This window comes from Kryptolebias marmoratus, linkage group LG4 (assembly GCF_001649575.2).
Source record: "Kryptolebias marmoratus isolate JLee-2015 linkage group LG4, ASM164957v2, whole genome shotgun sequence".
Lineage (NCBI taxonomy): Eukaryota > Metazoa > Chordata > Actinopteri > Cyprinodontiformes > Rivulidae > Kryptolebias > Kryptolebias marmoratus.
This window is the reverse complement of record NC_051433.1, coordinates 18,118,757-18,139,836: the sequence shown is the minus strand read 5'-3', so window position 1 is coordinate 18,139,836 and position 21,080 is coordinate 18,118,757. Positions and strand designations below refer to the sequence as shown.

Here is a 21,080-nt window from a genome sequence, read left to right as displayed (position 1 = left end):
ACCCCTTCCACCCCAGTTTAGCCCATCCTGTGTGGGGCACAGGTCACCTTGTCATGTGCTATTACTGCTGCTGTAACATGCTCCCTGTGATCGTAGGAAAAGAGCATGAGATAGACCCGTGTAGGTTGTGGGAGGGAGAACGTGAGAGGAGTAAAAGACAGGACAGGACTAGTCTGTTCAGCCACTTGTTCAGCTGCATTACACAGTCACTTTGTGTACTTTTGTTGTTGTTTGACCCACATTGTCTCCCTTTATCTATTATCTCAGTTCTCTCTTGTGTTGTTTTTTATTAAAAAACAAAGGTAAACATTTTTTGTCTGTAGTCACTTTCATACAGTTTAATTTATTATTTGAATTTGAGTCTTCATCCCCATTTTTACTAATGTTTTCAGGGTTTTTTCTTTGCTGCTACTGAGGGGTTTAGATGTGCTTCTATGTGTGAATCACAAGGCCATGTGTTTCCATTGTTGCCCAGTTCTCCCCACAACCCGGGTCATTCCAGTACAGATTTGTTTTATGTCTGCTCTGTACTCATAGTGACCCAACCCAAAGTATGCAGTAAAACACGTCTCCTTATGTTCAACAATTTCTGTCTGTCCTTTTTTGCTCTGGCTCGCTCCGTTTCCTCCTTGATTTTTTTTTTTTCTACTCGTGCTGTTTTTTTTTATTTTTTCCTTTTCCCTTCAAGAGAAACTTTTGGCTTCACAGAAGAGTTTCAGAACCGTTCGTGGGATTGCGTCATGTAATGTAGATTGAAGATGCTGAATGGATGTCCTTTAGGACCATTTCTTCCATTCAATCTTCTCCTTTTACTCGTGTGCAGCTATAGGTCTGGATGTGACTCTGGCTCTGATGTGTTGGGATGTGGTCTGTAAGCTCATTGCTGAGATTCTTACGACATGATGCCAGAAGGGTTTTTATATATATATAGAAAATTATTATTATTTTTTTTTTTCCATTTTTCGTTCTCTGAAACGCTGTCTTGATCCTCCCTTCTACCCGCTGTCTGATGTCCTTTCCTGTTGTGAGTCATGCGTCATTCCAACACCCAGGCTGTGATGGCATTCTTGTCGGGTTTTGCAATCGCCCCACGTTAACCGACAAAAACTTCTCTGTCGTCCTTTGTTGCGTTTCGAATCATCGGTTTACAGCCCCGAGTGTCGCGTAGCTCTGTTCTGTGATTGACGCTCCCAAATTAAAAAAAATCTGTGAACGCGGTCTGTTTGGATAATCGCACATCGGTGGAAGAATGAAGGAAAAGTAAGCATCCTTATAAACCCAAGTCCATGCCATGGTCTATGTTGGCACGGAGACCTGCTTTAATACGTCAGACTCTTAGTTGGGGTGGTAAATACTACAGGAATGCACATATTTATCCTTACTGTATGGGGAAAAAAACATGCAGAATCGTTCCAGTGAAGCGGTCCTACTTCTCATATTACCTGCTAAGTTTTTAGTTTTTACTCTGTGTTCCTATCCTCCATAGCACTTGTAGCTGAGACCTCGCTCAGACCTCCAGACACCACTTCATTTTTCCTCTCTTTTTATAACTTCCCAGATAGTCTCGTTACGACTTATGAAGCGGGGGGAGTATTAAAAGGTGCGGTCAGCTCAACAAAAGGTTTCTTTACACACCGTCACGTTTTTAACAACAACATGGAGTTCAGTCATTTGTGCTGTAAAGATGTTCGTATGATTAAAGGATTGTCTGTTTTTATTTGGATACCTACAGGTTTAGGGTAGGGTTTAATTAGAGTTTGAGTTGGTTTGTCGTGTACTTGTTTACTCGGGAGATGTATAATTTTCTTTCCTTTTTTTTTATCTTTTAGGACTACGTGATGGTTAAATGTACAGTTTTGCTTTCAGTTTTAAAAAGCAGGGAGCATTTATTATGAGCCCAGATGTGCTTAACAGAGCCACAAGATAAATGAATTTAAAAAACAAATCAAATATCTAGATTTTAATAATGTGATCTTTTTTTATTTTATTTTTTTTACACCACAGCACATTTGCATGACAGAGTTATTTCCCCAGAAGAGTGTTCATACGTGCACAGTATCATGTTGCAGAGCCAGGCTACACACACTCGGTCCTCCCAGCTGTTAAATTAAAAACAATGCCATGCAGAAGTTTCTGGGATGCAGTTCAACAACAGGTATGCAGACGATTTAGCACACTGAACCGATTTTAATAATTTCTTTATTTGTTTTTTTTTTAATTCTCTTGCTCGGTGGAGTTCTGGGAGCTTTAGGGAAAGTCGCCCACTTAAGTTTAAAAAACAAAAACCATCAGCTTCTACACATCAATCTTCAGCTACATTTGCCGTATTTACATGTTTGAATATTTCTTTTATAAGCAATACACAACATTTTTGTCTGATGACTGTTGCACACACGGGGAAGCTTTTTATGGTAAATTCCTGCATATATGGAGTGGAAATTTATAATAAGGTTTGTATAAAACGGATGAATGAGAACCATATTGTAAAAAAGTGTTCTGTAGAATCTGAAATAAATTAACAAAGAGGCTACAAGTTTGGACTTTTTGACACAAACATAACCAGGTTGTTTTAGGAATCCAAGAAAGTAGTCTTAAATAAATAAGTAAAGTATGTTACGTTTAAGCCTAGTAAGCTTCCTTTTCCGCCTGTCAACAATTAATAACACAATAAACCTTGTCGACATCTTGGCAAAGATTCCCCCCATTTTTTTTCCCATCTCTTTTGCCACTTGGTAGCACTTCTTGTTGGTTTGTGTGCCAGTAATAGGAAAAACACCAGACCCAGAGTAAATACACGAAAAAGAGAACATCAAGCTTTTTTTTTTTCTCCCACATGTTGTGAATACAGTCTGTGATGGCAACATAGAATTGATCCAAAGCATCATGGCTGCTTTGCAAACAGCTAATGATATATTAAAAATGAATCGATCAGACAGTGAGTTTAGTTAGTGAGGAATGTGAGCAAACCTTCATATAGGGCCCTTCTTATGTAGCACAGGTCTGGTTCTTAAGTACATTTGTTTTTTATTTTTATTTTATTTTTTCCACCATTTCAGTCTTATTCTACTTTGGACTTTGTTACAAACCCCAAATGAACTTCTCCATTTTCAGAGCTTCTGGCATTCAGTAGGGTTCATTTGTTTTCTTGTGAACAAAATTGAAATTGTCAGGAAATGTTGAGCTTGTACACTAAATTAATCTGGCTACACCTTTTACTGGCACGGTGCTTCGGTGTGTGGCGACTGGCTTTATCTTCTTGTGGCTCAAAGTTCAAGGATATTCTCCTTGTGCACGTGTGGATTTTGGGTGACCAAAATAGCTGGATGACCAGGTAGTGCTTGACCGCCCCTCCTTAACACCTTTCTGGCGTGGAATAGAGGATGCCTGTTGTACGCCATTTGATGCCATTTTGCCAAACTTTCCCTCTGACATCACAACCGCCTTTAACAGTTGGCAATGGGTGCGAAAGGTCGAGGAACGGCACGCATCTCTTTTGTTTGTTTCACGGCAATTAGCGATTGAGATTATGTGCAATCGTGTACAGTTTATCAGTTCAACACTTTCGGTATCTGCTTGAGTAGATTATCTATCGCTGGGTGAGTAAAAGAATCAAGGGTGAGGCGGTTATCACCTTTGGCTCAGCTCTGCTTACATCCAAAATACTGATGCCTTGATTCTTCAGGGTTAAAGTGACCTGAATTCAAGTTATACGTCTGAAAATCGACTCACAATTGACCGGGAGACAAACGGCGCAGTGATTGTGTACACGCATGTGACCACAAAGTCTTGACTAACAGAAAAACAAAACCACGCTGTTACTATGAATATATTATTAACATGAACAGCAAATGGCTTTTTTTCCCCCGTCTCTATCCTTCTTAAGATGAGGGGCTGTCAGCGATTAGGCTGTTTATATTTAGCCAGTAACTGAAGTAGCCTATGACTGTGTATTTTTAGGCAGCTTTTGAAATGACAAAAACAGGCTATTTGTACTGATCATCTTCTTTAAGGCTGCTGCTCAACACCCAGCCCTCTTTGCCATCACGTTACATTGGGACGTGGTGACACAGTAAGTCACGCTGACAGAGGTATCAGATCTCCCCATCTTGATATATTAAAGCACATATCTGTGTTTTTACTTTATTGCTATCACCGTTCCATCCGCCTCGATCGCCACTGACCTGCTTTACTCATGCGCTCCTCTTCCACCAATCACACTGCACCACATCCTCTCTTTGATGCAAAATTACAAGGTAAAAATTGGAAGAATTTGTTTTAAGTCTTTGTAGCCAAGCGGATTGATGTTTGTGATAAAACAACTACGATTCTGCATCTGTCTTTCAGCATCGATTTTGTTTGAAATCTACTTCTCCCCTTTTCCTTTACACCCATTTACTTTTTGCCTGTTAACTAAAATGCCTCACCCCTCTGTCGGATTGTGAAATATCTGGTTCAGTTCCGATCACGATAGAAATTGCGTTTGCAAACACTCTGATTTTAAATAAACAAACACATTTTCCCACACATGAAAACAGCGATTCAAAGTGTGCTAATAGACCAGGGCCCTGACTCGCCAAAGAATCGTGTGGCACCTGTGTTTGTCAAGTGGTAGCAAACGAAAAATCACAAATCAGCCTAATTTTTACAACTTTGCAAAGGATGATTTGCGCCTCAAACTGTGCTGCCAATGAAACAGAGTCTCCCTCCACTGATGTAGTTTGTCTAAATTCAATATGCTTGCTTTTCGATCTAATTTGTAAAGATTTGCACCGTTTGTCACACACAGGGTGAAATACTTGGCACCTCCTCAGAGTTAGTCGTACCAGGAGGGGGAACAGGCGCATATTCAACGTCTCGTAGTGATGTGTCTCACATTGCTTCAAATTATCTCTTTTATTATGATTTTAAAAATGGTCAAAAAGGACAGTGTTGTTTCATATTCAGGAAACGAAACCGTACAGCTCTTATTGATTTCGAAATACCACACTAAACATATTGTTTAGTTTCTTCCTGTTGTACCTTATTTGTTAGGACATGAGTTTATTGCAACAGCACCTTTTTTCCTGTCTCCTTGACATTCCTGTGTGGGCTGTGTTTATGGCAGAAGAACATAATTAGTGTCCTAAGAGTACAACTGCAATCTGGCACAAAAACAGTACAAATTGCTCACACCCGGTGGACGAGATGTACCTGTTTGTGCTATTGTTTATTTGCACATTACCTCGATGGATCGGCCTGACAGAAAATAGAAAAATGATGGGAAGTGATTAGCTGTAAAACAAACAAACAAAAAAAACCCAAAAACAAAACAAACATGGGTGTGGTTCATTCATAGTGAGGCAAGGCCTGGGATTTACTACATGTGGAGTAAGGTCAGACCATTAAACCGTTTTCTCATCATTTCTTCTCGTCAGGATGTTTTTCGGGCGTGTCAGAAATGGCACGCTGTGATGCAGCGCTGTAGGAATTTACAGCAACCATCTTAAACTTTAAAATGTTTCAAAAAACATTCCCTTTGACAAGACGTTGGCCTCCAACTCATGTCATCTAGCTATGTCAGAAATGTATTAAGCTATGTTTCAGAAATGTATCCTCCCTGGATATATGAATTCACATAATACTTTAGGCGACCTACTTAATTTGCAAGCTTTTTTTTTTTTTAAGTGAGTGAACCCACTGCAAATGTTTAAGGTTCTACACATCACCACAAAAACATAGATTTATGGTTTGTGGATTGAAGGGCCAAGTTAACAATCTTGCACCACAGTTGTTAGAGGAACTGTGTGTGCCTGTACTTGCTGGAGTCGCACGTTGGGAATGAACGCTGTGATCGGCCAGCCCTGCACCACAGAAGTTAGAGGGCTGCACATCTACACCGAGAACCACAGCTACGGCCCGCGGACGCACACTCAGTGTTTGTTTTTGTTTTTCTGTGCCGAGCCGCCGCGACAGGCGGGTTCCCGACAATCGCTCGCACCCCGCCTCGTTATTTACCTGCTAGTTCTGAAAAGCATTCCCTGGAGATGGCTCTGTTGTTAGCATCCTCGCAGCATACTGACAGCCTGCCTGCATCAGTGCATTACATGCCTGCCATGCACATGTAGGCTGGACAATACCGCTGTTAGTATCTTATTTTACAGATGCTAAATATTAAATATCTGCCCTTTATTTGCATTTAGCTTGACATCCTCCTCAGTGGGTTTCCAGGAACATAAAAGTGCTCCTTTTTTACTTTTTAATTCCTCGTTAATTTCCACTTCATTAAGAAAAAAAGTATATACATTATTGTATACATGATATATATATATCATAATAAAAATAAATAGATGGATAGATGCAGTATTCATGTTACTTTTTATCCCTTTTGGGTTTTTTATTTATTTATTTATTTATTTTTTACAGGTTTATGCTGAAAACGGGAAGTATTATTTTGATTTTTTGCACACCGAAGGATTTGATTGATCCTGCTGAACAGCATACACGCAATATCCATATTCAGTCAAGAGTGAGGCGTTAAGTCAAAGCCTGAAGCTGAAAGCCCGTTCTTTTGTTTTGCATGTCCAAGAACTGGAATGAGTACAGATCTAGTCTAATAACCTGATGCATAATTTAAAGCTCTCTCAGTTCTTCTGCACATTTAGTGTAATGGCCTGTCAAGGCTGGATGCAGTCACAGAGGACTGACTTCAGCAGTCACTCAATAATAAGCTAAGGTAAATGGCTGTTTTGGTTCCCAATGAGTGATGAGTGTAAATGCTTGCTGGGAGTAGTTTGCATACTGTATTAGTTGAACTAATAAAACTATACAATATGGTTCACTGATTTCAACGATGCAAATCAAAAATGGTACACGGTGGCAATTACTGATTTTGTGATTGTTGTGTTAGAGCTGCACAAAGAGCTGATTGGATACTTAAACCAGACATTGACTTCTGTTGTGTTTTTTGTACGTGTGCTCTGTGGGTAATGGTGGTTAAAACTCTGCGGCCGTTACAAAAATTCTCACATGCTTTGCTTTGACATGGTACACAGGAAAGAAAAACTAAACATTTCCTTCGAAGGATTCGTCCAAAAGTGACAAACAGGTTATGCCCTTAACTGACTGATTAATAACCTTTTTAACAGAAGGTTTCGACCACAGAATCAGGAAACTTGAGCTCAGGAAGTTTGGCGAATCCTAATTGCTTAAAAACAAATTTGCTCATGTGATTGGTTTGCTTTGGATCCTGATCAGATTCACATTTTGAACAAATGCAAGTGCTTGAAATGTAAAGCATGTTTCTCTTGATTTATCTCAATCACAAAAGCATGAAAAGTGTTCACTATAAATGATAATTAGTCTGGTTTGTGTGTGTTATAACGAGGAGCTGTTTGGTCTCAGAAGTGAAGGGCTGTGAGAAAACCACAAATTGTGCATTTGAACAAATGGAAACGGCGATTCTTTACGTCTGCTCAGCAACGAATGGCTAGCTGACTGTCCACAGCGCTCGCGTTAGCTTCTACGCAGTCTCTCGCTTTGTCATTGTTTAAATTGAACCTTTTCTTGGTGCTCTATGAACAAGTCCCCAGCTCTGCCAGGCGGGAGCTCACAGCAGCCCGAAGAACGAGTCCGCGGTCTGTTGTTTGTCGGGTGTTCTGATTGACCCATCAGCTGAATTCCCCTGACAAGTATCTGCCGACGTGTTGTCGTGTGCGGTAGCAGACGCATCGGAGATTCCTGGTTGACGTCTGCAGTGCCCATTTCAGCTGTTGTTTAAACATGTAATCATTAAGCTGGAGCCGCTGCACTTCGTGATGCCTGCAGCAAAAACACAAAACCTAGATATGCCTGTTGTACTAACAGACGCATGTCTTGTTCATGTAATAGGCCAGGATTAGATCATTTGGTTTAAAAGCATATCTGTAATGCTCAGAAAGGGCTAAACTAAAAACAACAACAAAACTCGCACAGTCGGTCACCTTGAGCGTTTCCTTTTAACGTTTGACGTGAACGATGAAGCGCGCCGTGTGACATTTTTCTAAATAATTCACTAATTTTGCCGTATTTGTGAGTTTGAACATTGTTTGGGTTACCGTTTTCCACCTCCTTCCATCCGCGGCTTCTCTTTCGCTCTTCTGCAGTGAAAGGAAGCAGAGAGCGAAATGAGAGGAGCTTTGTGAAGGACAGTGATTGTTTGTTTATGAGGATGTTATCCTTGTGGTGACATGTTTTTGTTTTTTTGTTTTTTTCCCCATTTTTCCTCCCACAAGGCCAAGTTTAAAAGGTAATCGGAGCACTGTATAATCAAACATAATCCCAATATAGCTTTAGGGGCTTAAAAAGGGGGGGTTTCCATTCAGTTCATGAGGCTACAGTTTCTCACACTTGCACAAAACCACTAGTTTAGTTTATCTCTAAAAGTAGATTAGGAGTTTAAGACCCAGACTACTTGGTTGGCAAATAAAAATAAAAGCTAAACATCTATTGTTGAAGCTATTTTGCAAATGATTATAATTTAGGACACTATTTATACGTCTGCCTTTTAGATTTTTGTAGCACGTCAAACTCATTCATGTTTATTTCCTCCACTTTTCAGTGATGGAGCCTACCGTTGTGAGTACGTCCACTCTGGCCTCCGATGAGTTCGACAGGAATGTGCCACGGATCTGCGGCGTGTGCGGTGACAAGGCCACCGGCTTCCACTTCAACGCCATGACCTGCGAAGGATGCAAGGGCTTTTTCAGGTGCGCATGCAGTGAGGTGGTGCCTTAACGTCTGTTTTTAGTACAACAAACTGCAGTTTGTTCGAACGGTAAACACACCTTGCGTGGCCCGAACGTGAGCTCTGCTGCACAACGCTCCAGGAAGGAAAAAACGAGATCCCATCGATCATGCCGCTGACACGTGGCTTACAGAGACTTGCACTGCGTATGGCTGCCTATGTGGTTACACAGATATGCTGCTTCCTATACGACGACAGACAAATTTGAGCAAGTTGTTTTCTCCTATGAGCGTGCTCGTGTTTAACGCACACATTCGTTTACGTCTCAGCAGTGTTGATTTTCAAAGGGGGAGCAGAAAAAGTACGGATGTTTAATAATCTCCTTCCTCATCTCTCAGCTGGCCCTCGTTTGAACTCTCACAAAGCATGTGCGCCTGGGTTTTTGGTCACGTGCGTGTGTACGTACGTTCGCGTAACCAAATAATTACGACTTGCGTCACTATGTGATGAGGCTCGTTCTTCACTGCTGGACTCTTTGGCATGTCCACTTTTTTATTTTTCAAGCGGGAAGGTGAAAAGTAAATGCTCCTTTCAGTTATTATTTGTGCAAAACAATTTTTAAGTTTCTTGTCGCCTTATATTAAACTCCAGTCACAAAGGATTCTAGGCATAAATACACGTTGAGGCAGCGACGAAACCCTTTGAATTTCTTTTCGCATGTGTGTATCATAACATGTTCGTTGTTGTGTGTTTAGGCGCAGTATGAAGCGGAAGGCCTCTTTCACATGTCCCTTTAACGGCAGTTGCACCATCACCAAGGACAACAGGCGCCACTGCCAGGCATGCCGGCTCAAACGCTGTGTGGACATTGGCATGATGAAAGAGTGTAAGTAAAACAGGTGACCTATACGTCTTCAGCGGCAAAGTCCAGAGTTCACGCTACAATTCTTTCCCTCAAATACACTGTTAGGAGCTGTTTACATAAGTGACTTAACTAAATCATCAGACAATGCTGCAATTTTATCACTTAGTGGTATTTTTTTCACTTAATTTGGCCTATTCGTACTATGGCATGAATCTGAAAATAGAGTCCATGATTAATTATTATATGAGCTGCTTATATCAGTTTGATACAAAAACTGTCCAACCTTAAGAGTGTGCACATGTCCTGTGTTTTTGTCACATTGGAGCTGTTTTTTTTTTTTTACAGATAAGACAAAAAAGAAATGAAAACAAACACCTTTTCCAGTTGTACTACCAGTGTTTGCTGTTTTGGGGACCTTCTGTCCGTCCTGAAAAATATTATGTAATAGTTGGCCTGAGGTTAAGTACAGTATCTCAGGGTCTTTGCCCTTTTAGAGTGTTTACATGTTCTGTTTAAACAAGTGGAGCCTCCCTGTATTGTGTAAAGTATACCACATCTCAGGTTTAAACACCTAATGTGCCGTCCTGCTTGGCCTCGTCTTTCTCTAGTTTCATGTTTGTTTTCATGGCCTGCAAATAGCAGGCACATCTTTTCTTGTTTTCTGCTAATATCCGCATATTGTCCACAGGCCTCTTTAATGCAAAAGGTCTCACCCTGCCAACTTAATGTTTTTTTGTTTTGTTTTGTTTTTTGTTTTTTTGTCTCCCAGCGTCTCTGGGAGTGTTGGCAACAGCACCATAGTTTACTGTACGTAAACAGGAGCCATTGATGTCGCTGTTACTGTTGCAAAAACAGCAGCATGTTGTCGAGACCCAGCTCTCTCTCGGCTTCTGTGAGCTAATTCAGCGGCTAGAACAACAAGGAGCAAACAGAACAAAGACAATGTGTTCAGTTGTTCAGTGCAGCGGGGGTCTCCATATGGACCCATCCCCTCCCATTCTCTTCCTCCAGAGAATAACAACCGCCTTTCACCCAACACAACATAGACATGGCTGTCGTGGCAGTGTTTAGGTACATAGTGTACCTTAGAGCAGCGTTGATGGTGTAGACGGATTCTGTTGATCTGGTTGTTTATAATTTATGATCCAATAACTTACCTGACCCACTTTTTTGTTCTGTACCGTTTATGCTGCTCCTATACAAAGAGTCTCAATATCACTTTCAACCCCCCCCCGAGAGTCAAATTTTTTCTCTCTGCATATAATTCTAAAGCTCCCTCTCTTTGTCCTGCCCCTCCAGTCATTCTGACAGATGAGGAAGTGCAGAGAAAGAAGGACCTGATTCAGCGGAGGAAGGACGAGGAGGCACAACGCGAGGCAGAAAAGGAAGCGCGTCGGCCCAGACTCTCCGACGAACAGAGCCAAGTCATTGCCACGCTGGTGGAAGCGCACCACAAAACATACGATGACTCCTACTCCGATTTTTGCCGTTTCAGGGTTTGTGTCTCAGCTCAGGTTCCTTGTGCTCAGATTAACAGAGTGCCATTCAGAGAAAAAAAAAATCCTATGAATGAGTGTTCAGATTACTTAGCCTTTTTTTTCACCCACGTAGTGGTGTTGGACTTGTGCCAGTGCCAGTTCAAGCTGGCAGAGAACCATCACTGAACCGGGTTTTCCCCAGAAAACCGTATCAGAGCTACATCTGGGCTTTGCTTTTAACGGGTCTTCTCTTTTAATCTCCAGACCTCCTCCTAGTCTATTCTGTAGACAGTTGGGACAGCTTATCTACACAGCTCAATGTTTGTCTTATTTTTTTCAGCAAACTGATGGTATAAGAGCGGCAGGCTAGTTTAAAAAGCCTGTTGTAAACAACAGTTTGTGTTTGTGTACTCTGCGTTTGACGGCCACGGCGAACGTGTTCTCAGAGGGAATCAGAAATGTCAGCTGGTGGTATCAGAACACCTGACAGCGATAATGAATGTCGTTGCAAACACTTTTTAAACATTTAAACAAGGCCTGAAATATGAGCACAGTTTTTGCTCAGTTCATCAGGTAACTTCCACAAACACAGAGAAATAATGAGTGAACGTGTTTACATGCACTGCTCTTTCAACTTCACCTACACATCTGTTTTTTTGGGGTTTTTTTTTAAAGCTGACTAGATGCTACACTGGCTTCAACATTATTACATGGTTTTAGTTTTTACCCATAATCCCACGCCTGGCCACTAAAATAACTGGTTCTTTGATCTACACAGAGTTGGTGCTACTGTAGCACCAGTTTTCCTGGCCTGGGGCCATCGCTTTGGCAGCCTAAACAGAAAATAACTGATTTTATCTTTGGCACTAGTGTGGATCCAACCCTTCTGTGAACGGCACTGATTTCCCGTGTTTGAGTTTTCCATTTTGGGCACACTTTATCAACAATGAGCCCTTCATATTCTGCGTCTGCTTTAATAAAAAACAAACAAAAAAATCTGTATTTTTCGGCATAAATAGATGTTCTCGTCAGGCTGCGTGACACAAAAGGGTTTGGTTTTAGGCTCTGAGCTCTCGTACGTCTCTCCTCTGCAGCCTCCCGTGCGTGACGGCCCGGTGACACGAAGTGCCAGCAGAGCTGCCTCTCTCCACTCCTTCTCCGATGCCTCCTCCGACTCCTTTAGTCACTCTCCAGGTGAGAGCCGCACACTTTACATCAAATATAAACAGTAACACATTCTTTCAGCTACTGTCCCCTTTAGTTGGAGTTATTTAGGAAAATGAATCAAACAATCCTACAATACTGTTGAAAACTCCCCCCCCCCCCCCACTGACTTGGTTGCAGATTCAGTAAATACAGTATATACTGATGAATATCTATTAACATTACTGAAATGTTGTAAACTTTGTATGTACTATAAAATGAATACCCATCTCTCCATTTTTTTTATTTTCCCCCCTCTCTCATCTCTTTTGCTCCCTGTCGCTGTAGAGTCTGTCGACACCAAAATGAACTTCTACAACAACCTGCTGATGTTTCAGGAGCACGGCAACAGCCCCGACTCCAGCGAGGAGGAAGGCTCGAGCTTCTCGATGCTTCCTCACCTGGCCGACCTGGTCTCCTACAGCATACAGAAAGTAATTGGCTTTGCCAAGATGATTCCTGGTTTCAGGTATGCGTGTGCTTATGTGAGCCGCATTGTTCCGCGTAACCGTCCGCCGCCTCGTCATTAAGAAGCGTTGCGAGGAAATGCTCATTAAAATTAGTCGTTAAAGTTAATTTCTGTGGTAAGTTTGCAGTTCGACGTGAGTTCTTCTTTTAGCAAACTGACTCATGGCTGGCATCACACTATAGACAGTGGAAAGAAGCAACAGTGACCTATTTAAACTTCTCTTGATTGTTTTTAATACTTTTTTTCTGTACATTTGCTTGTCCTATTAAATTTATTTATTTATTTTTAAGAAAGTCAGGGACAATCTCATTCTTGCGTCACAGATTTTATAGAACTTCTCATGTATATTTGTTCGTCCCAGTGTGACTTCTGACCTAAATGTCCCTGGAAGACTTTGTACACCTATTAGTCCCCCCCTCCCCCTTCCCCCTCCCTCAGATGAACTGATCGTGTGTCATGGTGACACATGTAGTCGTGGTCTAAAGTTCACAGATTACTGATGGGCACAGACGGCTGACCTTCTTTAGAATATCTTACATAATGTATTGTTCCTAAAGGCAGGGAAGGTTGCTCATTTACAGTAGTCGTGTTGTTGGTATGAAGTTCATCTGTGCAAGTTTATGAGGAAGCAATTACCTGGTTTTAGACAAAGATAGTCCTCCCGCTGACACACTGTTTCATCAAAATGAAAGGAATGGCTTTCTTAAAGCTTTTAATTGTACAAGAGTGGTTATTAAAACACAGTGACAAGTAAAAGACGGATTGTTTTTTTTTTGTTTGTTTTTGTTTATTACTGTCAAAGTAAAAGTGCAATGATTGCAGAGTTGTTGTTGCTTTTCTGTCCTACCTTTCGCACATGGAAAACATTCCTTGGAAGAGTGTGTTTGTCAGCGTTGTTGACAGGGACAAATGCGCCGTGTGCCGCGAGGTCAATCCAAAGTCAAGGCAGAAACGGGGTTGAGCCTGTATTTTCCTAAAGGTTTCATAATGACTGACAGTGGGTGAACATGATGGATTACCGCTGGAATGTTTGCCCACTTTCAATCTGCTTTCTAATCCCCGAAAAACGCCCGAGACCTCTCCTTGACATCTGCAGGCTTCGGCTCATGACTCCTGCCAGTTTGTTAGCTCTGTTTGAATTGGTTTTAAGAAGCAAAAATAGCTAGTCGGGGGATGGGGGGTTTACCTGAGACAGTGCTGACAGATAGAACATCACTTTAAGTGTTTGTTCTCCACATGTTAAAACCTATTATTGCAGGATGTTCAAAGACTGACAGGCCTAGAAACCGAAGTGCAAAAAGTAATTATTTCCCGGTTTGACCTAATCGACACACACTTTTATCGTTCCTGTGGGTTGTTTAATGGTTTCATATAAGTGGGGTTTCAATAAACTTGCTGATTTGGTCTCCTGCAGGGAGCTGACTGCCGAGGACCAGATTGCTCTGCTCAAGTCCAGTGCCATCGAGGTGATCATGCTGCGCTCAAATCAGAGCTTCAACCTGGAAGACATGTCCTGGAGCTGCGGAGGGCCCGACTTCAAATACCAGATCAGTGACGTCACTAAAGGTGAGCACGAAGCTGCCGCGTTCAGCTTGACGACCCGAGGCGAGCCGGCGGTCAGGATCGCTTTTATACTGCAGCACTGAGATGAGAATGTCAGAAAATAGAAAAAAATAAAAATAAAAATCTGTGTTCAGTAAGTGGAAAAACAGCCTGCTGTCACAGGTGTTTATGTCACTTGTGACAGTGGCCCATGCGTGCTACGTTAGGTCAAAGATGCTAATAAAAGTGTTTCGACACAACCAGTCTGACACTCCGTAGAAGCCCCTGTAGGCATGGCGTTCGTTTACCTTTCAAACAAGACTCCTTTTCTCCGGGATCAAGCAAAGAATGTCACTTATGACCTGCTCACCGAGCAAAACAGCGACCGTGTGAACCTGGAGGAGAAACTTTGTTTTGTTTCTAGCTGTCACTTACTCGCTGAATACGTGACAAAAACAAGGCTGGAGTAGATGCCCTTTCATGCAATAATCAATACAAAGTCATTTTTGAGCTCTTTCTTTTCTTTTTTTTTTTTCTAAAACCTTCATCAATGCAGTTTTATTAAAAAATCAATAAAATATATAATTGAAAAGATATATTTTAAACTAACAAGGCCACTGCAAGTAAAAATTAGAGCCATCGGGAGATGTTGGTAGGTAGTTTCAACACGGAAAAGTTTAAGTAATCAGCAGAAGCATTTTGATTAGAGTTACATTCACACATCTGTGTAACGACAGACCTAATCATACTAATCATAGTTAAAGCTTGATGGTCTGAACCAGAAAGAGCAAAGCATGCCATTAAAAGTATTTAGTTTAAATTAACAATGATTTGATCACTCTTTATAGTTCACTAGGATCTATCTCAAAGGATTCTCCCTTTCATTTCATTTTGTGATCTAATAAAATGTTACCTAAATAAATCAAAAGTTCAGTTTACTCCATGCAGATATGACTGTCACCAATCAGGTGTTTTTTTTTTTTAAAGAAGGTGACTTTGTCTGTAACATGGTTGTTTTGTTTTTTGATAAGACTCAATAAATTGCAGCCCGGCTGCAGCTAAGAAGCGCTCGTCGACAGTGATTCAATCAGCCACAATCAGCATGTAAAAGTCTGGATGGGTCCGGCTTTAAGGACAGCCGCCATGAACAGATTACAGTACTTTAGATTACTCAGACAATACTGTTGATTTCCTGGACGTTGCCCTCTTGTCTTCTGCTCAGTGTAGCCCGCCGCATATTACTCAGACCTGTTTTGTGCTTGGCTTGCAGGTTTATTATAAACTTGATCTACTCCGATGGTAATATACCCACTGATTTAAAGAGCACAAAGTGAATTTGTTATGTCCCAGTCAAGACTTTTTTATTTCTTTCTCTCTCTGTTACCAATCGGAGGTATAAAGATGGAATATACAGCTGTAGCTCTGCAGTGCGGTGTTACATCTAAATAATCTCAAATTAATGATCAAAAGAAGCGTATAATAACCTGTTATGTTCCATAACACTGAATGGTAAATGTGCTCTTGTTTGGATCGACTCCCGTGCGTGTATATTATTTGTGCAAAGAAAAAAAAAGCATGAATTTTATCAGTGGTTTAGAAATTGCTTCTGTCGTGCCCATCTGTGTTGAGATGCTAATTTCTCACGCGCTGCGTTAAGCTCAGCCGCCGTGGCTAATATAAGAGAACAGAGATTGGGAGGCGAGGCGTCCGTCGTGACCTCGATCAATCAAAAATGCTTTGAAGTGGAGCACAATCCAATACGTGAGATCCAATACCTGAGATTGGATTGGGACATTCCTAATAAATTCACTTGTGTTAACGTCAATGTTTTTTGTTTTTTTTAAACTGCAGTAAAATAAGATTGTTTCCATGTAATCGTGTTAAATGTGACTGATTCAGCCAGGCAGAGTGCCATGATAACCCCAGTAATGTGCGGCCTTTCTGCAGCGGGCCACACTCTGGAGCTGCTGGAGCCTCTGGTGAAGTTCCAGGTGGGCCTGAAGAAGCTCAGCCTGCACGAGGAGGAACACGTCCTGCTGATGGCCATCTGTTTGCTCTCTCCAGGTACTGTACCTGCGTGGAGGAGGGAAAAGGTCAAAGGCTGTTGGCAGCTGTGCTCTTCCTCTCTTTATTTTTCCAAGCAAATGTGCTCTTTTATGTCTGATAGGAAGAAAAAGCTCAAACCTTTTGATTCAGAAATGTTAGATGATTTTTAACATAAGTGGCACTGTGGTACAAGTCTGCACTGTGACTGACTGACCACACACTGATCTTTGTTTTTATATATATATATTTATATTTGCACATACGGTGCATACCTTATGAATAAAAACTCTCCAAACTAGCTTGTTTGCATCTCTGTGTGAATAAGGAATGATGCTTGAACACGCCCCATGGATTAGCAAGTCACCTGATCGTAAAGTTAAAGTACAAATTAGCATCTAGCATCAACAGTCCTGTTTTTGTTAATTTTTTTAAGCTTGTGCTTAAACCATAAAGGTTCTCAAGCCCCTCCCTTTTCCCCACGCCGCAGATCGCCCAGGCGTCCAGGACCACGCTCGGATCGAAACGCTCCAGGACCGGCTGTCGGAGACCCTGCAGGCCTACATCACGCTTCACCACCCCGGCGGGCAGCTGCTGTACGCCAAGATGATCCAGAAGCTGGCCGACCTGCGGAGCCTCAACGAGGAGCACTCCAAGCAGTACCGCTCCCTGTCCTTCCGGCCGGAGCACAGCATGCAGCTCACCCCACTGGTGCTGGAAGTGTTTGGCAGCGAAGTCTCCTAGACGCCGCGTCTGAAGTCCTGGAGCGGGGGGGGGGAGCTGGACGCGAGGTCCCACTGGGTAAAAAATGGAGAATGCGCTGGATGGACTAAAAGCGGGAGTGGTGTGTGGAGCGAGCAGACCAGAGAAAGTGTAGTGCGTGTGTGTGCGAGCGTGGGTTCATGTATGTAATGTCTAACGAAGTCTGTCTTGGTGCAAAGGCCAAGGGTGTGTGGATAGCAAGCAAATGTTAATAACAGTAAACAAGGGAATGTCATATAGTACAAATTAAGCTATCCACGGGACATCTGCCTCTATATAAATCTAGATATATACAGTGATATAAACAGTGTTTTTGTGTATATTTAATTCAACAAACAGCTGCTTTAAATGCCTGGACATTTTGTGTGTTCATGCCGTGCACACACCAACACAACAAGCATCCTCAGTTACTCATTTAGCCATTCTGTTGAACTACCTCTTGGTTTTTACTGGGTTTGTTTTATATTTACGTTGGCGATGTGAAACAGTAACTTTTGACACGGAGCAACTTGGATCCAGCACATCTGAGTTTACCAGTGCAAAAACAGTGCCTGCACACTACTTAGAAATTCTCGATCATTCAGAAATCATGTCTCCCAGTTTGGTTTAGTTTTTTTAATTTTTTAATATTCGTTTATGTTTTTGGGTATCTGCTGCTCTCTGGGACAGCATATGTAAATGACTGTGTACAATTCAACACAAACACATGCCTTTCACAATTCACCAAAGGTATGATCAACAATTTTTCTTTTTCTTTTTCTTTTTCTTTTCGGTTGGTTGTTTTGTTTTATTTTTTTTAAAAAGGCTTCCAGCACATAAAATAATCTTGCTGCTCCATGGCTCGCTTCAGTCCTGCAGCCACTCTGCAAGTTTTTCTGACTAGTCCCGCAGTATATGAAGGAAAAATTTCATTTTTATAGATTTTTACTGCAGAATACAGAGCATAGTATGTAATTTAGTGAGGTTTTGATAGAACTTTAGGACTTTAAAATAAGTTGCCTGGGGTTTGAGATGAGAATTAGCCACTAAATGTATTATCTACTTGCTAATTATCAGACCAAGCCCACATTTTGTCTTGCAACTCTCTTGAACGTATCTTTTTTTAAAATTCTGTCCATGATCTTTATTATTATTATTATTATTATTATTATTATTAATGGCTATTGCGTGTATTCTAAGCACTGTTAAACCACCTTTGAGTCAACACTATGTAATGAGATACAGTATGTTTATTATCACAGATTTTTAAAGGGCTAAAATGCCAAATCTAACTGGAATAGTGATTGGAGGCCAAAGCAAAGGGGCCTGTTTTCTTGTTTTTATATAGCTGCAAACCATACACGGACTCTGCATAGATATGGATATAATTGCAATAGATTTTTTGTTTTGTTTTGTGTGTGTGTGCGCGCCTGTGTGTGTGTTTTTTTATTTTTTATGTCAGTTCACCTTTTTATAAACAATTCCATGAATTGTTCCTCCTCAGTATACAGTGAGCTCGGTGGGCGGAGAGCTTGGGAAGCTGCTTCAGACCTCCACAGATATCTCACCCCTTTCGTTTCTGACTGGGAAGTGGATTTTCTAGAATGTCTGAGGGCCTGTTGTTGTGGCGCTGGTGGTGCTGTGCACTTCCACACCCTGGCCGGCCCTCCTGTTTGATTATGTATGCTGCGCAGCCCTCTAGTGGCTGCATTGTGTAAATACCAGGTATATATACTTCTATATAAATGTCTGCCGCTGTACATAGGGCTACACAGATCCTCTAGGCTTGTTGGGGTTTTTTTTGGTTTGTTTTTCCAGAAAGATATATGCAAATACAACAGACCCTTATGTTTCTGATCTATTAACACTCTTTTCTGAAACACCCATTCTTGTTTTTGTTTTTTTAGCTTTTGGTAGGATAGATTCGAGAAAAAACCGGAGTCGCTTGTATGTTCGACAAAATGTATCATTTGTTTAGACGTGGCGTGATGTTAATTTCCAAAGTTCATTTTCTTAAAGAGGACAAGCTGTCCTCAGTTAAAAGCCATATAAATTGCCAAGATAGTTGTAGACCTACTACATTATAGTAATGCTTCAAAATGAGCCTTGGGAGTTTTCATTTCTAATCTAAACTAAAATGGTATTCACGTGCGGCATTAGGAAGACAAGCTTGTATGTTACAGGAACTAGCCTCCTCATCTTTGGCTTCTGCTTCATCAGATGGCATATAAACCGAGCTGTTAAAAACCCCTTTCTGCGCTTCGGTTTTTAAGGCAGCGTTTCGTGGTAAGGCAGGATGTGCACGGCGACATGTTCATTGTCTTTTGACGGCTCCCTTCAACAACTGTCTTGTCCGTTTTCTGCTAAGTGCAGCTGATTGCAGAGGTTTCTTTTTTTGTTGTTGTTGTTGTTGCCACCAATTAAAATGTTTCCTGTGATTGGCCCATGTCGCCACCCACCCCCCATCTGACGTGGTTCCCTTGTTTTAACCGAGGGATATCCGAGGAAGACGCGGACAGAGTTGTCTTCTCGTAAACGTGTCAGTCGATCAGTTCAGCCACTTTGGGTTTTTGGGTTTTGTTTCGTCCCCTCGCCCCGGTTAAAGACCGCTCTCCGTCACTGTGACTTAGTCTGAACCCTTCAGTCACTGTGACGCTCTGCGAGCTGACCATCAGGGCTCCGCGCTCAGACGCTCTTCATAGCACAAACAGCCAATCCCCTTTTGTTTATATTTCCCAACAATTAGAAAATGAGATTTATTTTTTTTTCATTTAAAATTTGGGGAATTTCAAGGTAACTTCCCACATGTGACCCTGCTGCGATGGAACGCCGTGGAACTGAAGTTTGAGTGTTTTTTTTAAGGCAGTACCACTCGTTTTGTATAGTATGTCAGTTTGATGAGGGGTATGATGTGCTTGGTTACTGAACCCTAACTTTTGAAGTTTTTCATTTTAATTTTTTTGAATGCATACTTTTGGTATGTAGACGTGAGTTTGATTTCGTGCTGTTTCCCTCTGAGGTGCAGTGTTGAGATTTTCTGTACGTATGATACAGTGGGAGGTTTGGTGAATATGTAAGTGCCACAGGGAGAGTTCCCTCCACACGAGAACAGGGTAACAGGAGGAGACGCGTTTGGGGGACTTGATAACCGAACAGGAAAGCTCTCAGATGTATTATAGCCACTGACTGAACACCGATTAAGATTGTCTAATTGGATATTCAATTACGTGTTGTTTGTTCTTTTATTTTAAACCTTTTTGTCCTTTCAATGTCCACCGCAAAACCGTGCAAAATACAGTAAATGTGAATATAGTGCATCATCAGAGGTTCCTGTTTGTGGGCTGCTCCGAGTCCTGGATGGATTCAGTAACGATGCCTGCAGTTTCCAACTATCACCAGCAAGCTTTACAGTCTCTCATGTACTTTGGACTTTTTAAAACAAACAAACAAACAAAAAAAAAAGATTTTTGTATAACTATTTGCCATTACAAATACTGTCTGGAGAAATATCCATCATTCAGAGTAAACCGTTGTCCACCTTCCATGCAAAGGGTTTAAAAGTGTCGACTTTTAAATAATTTGCTCTTCCCTTCAGTACAGGCATCGTAGTGGAATCAACTTAATGTAGTTCTTACAAAAAAAAAAAGACAAATGTTCACAATGGATGTATACCATGATTTACCTAAAAGAAACCTACCTCTTTTTAGCTCGTTTTTTTTTTTTTTTTTGCTTTAGCATTAAGAATTTGCCTCAGTTTTATTTTTATTTTTTTCCTTTTTTAATATTTGTATTCATGTTGGTATTTATTGCTGTCTAATGAGTCATACTTCAATGATTACCTCAGAGATTTCTCAGATTTGGGAGAGTCCAGCTAATGAAGTCATTCATACAGGTGCTGGTCATAAAATTAGAATATCATGAAAAAGTAGATTGATTTCAGTAATTCCATTTAAAAAGTGAAACTTGTATATTATATTCATACATTACATACAAACTCATATATTTCAAATGTTTATTTCGTTTAATTTTGATGATTAC

The 21,080-nt window shown here is 41.2% G+C and overlaps 1 protein-coding gene across 1 annotated transcript in view; it reads left to right on the top strand.

Annotated features, from left to right (window-relative positions):
- Window positions 1-20,735, top strand: part of LOC108239853 (vitamin D3 receptor B) — a 24,366-nt gene extending 3,631 nt beyond the window's left edge. The window contains exons 3-10 of the mRNA XM_017422834.3: window positions 8,576-8,723; window positions 9,457-9,587; window positions 10,866-11,062; window positions 12,139-12,238; window positions 12,536-12,716; window positions 14,131-14,282; window positions 16,206-16,322; window positions 16,792-20,735. Of these exons, the coding sequence (XP_017278323.1) occupies window positions 8,578-8,723; window positions 9,457-9,587; window positions 10,866-11,062; window positions 12,139-12,238; window positions 12,536-12,716; window positions 14,131-14,282; window positions 16,206-16,322; window positions 16,792-17,045 (1,278 nt within the window). The 5' untranslated portion in view covers window positions 8,576-8,577 and the 3' untranslated portion in view covers window positions 17,046-20,735. The remainder of the gene's footprint in view (window positions 1-8,575; window positions 8,724-9,456; window positions 9,588-10,865; window positions 11,063-12,138; window positions 12,239-12,535; window positions 12,717-14,130; window positions 14,283-16,205; window positions 16,323-16,791) is intronic.
- Window positions 20,736-21,080: the final 345 nt, after the last annotated feature.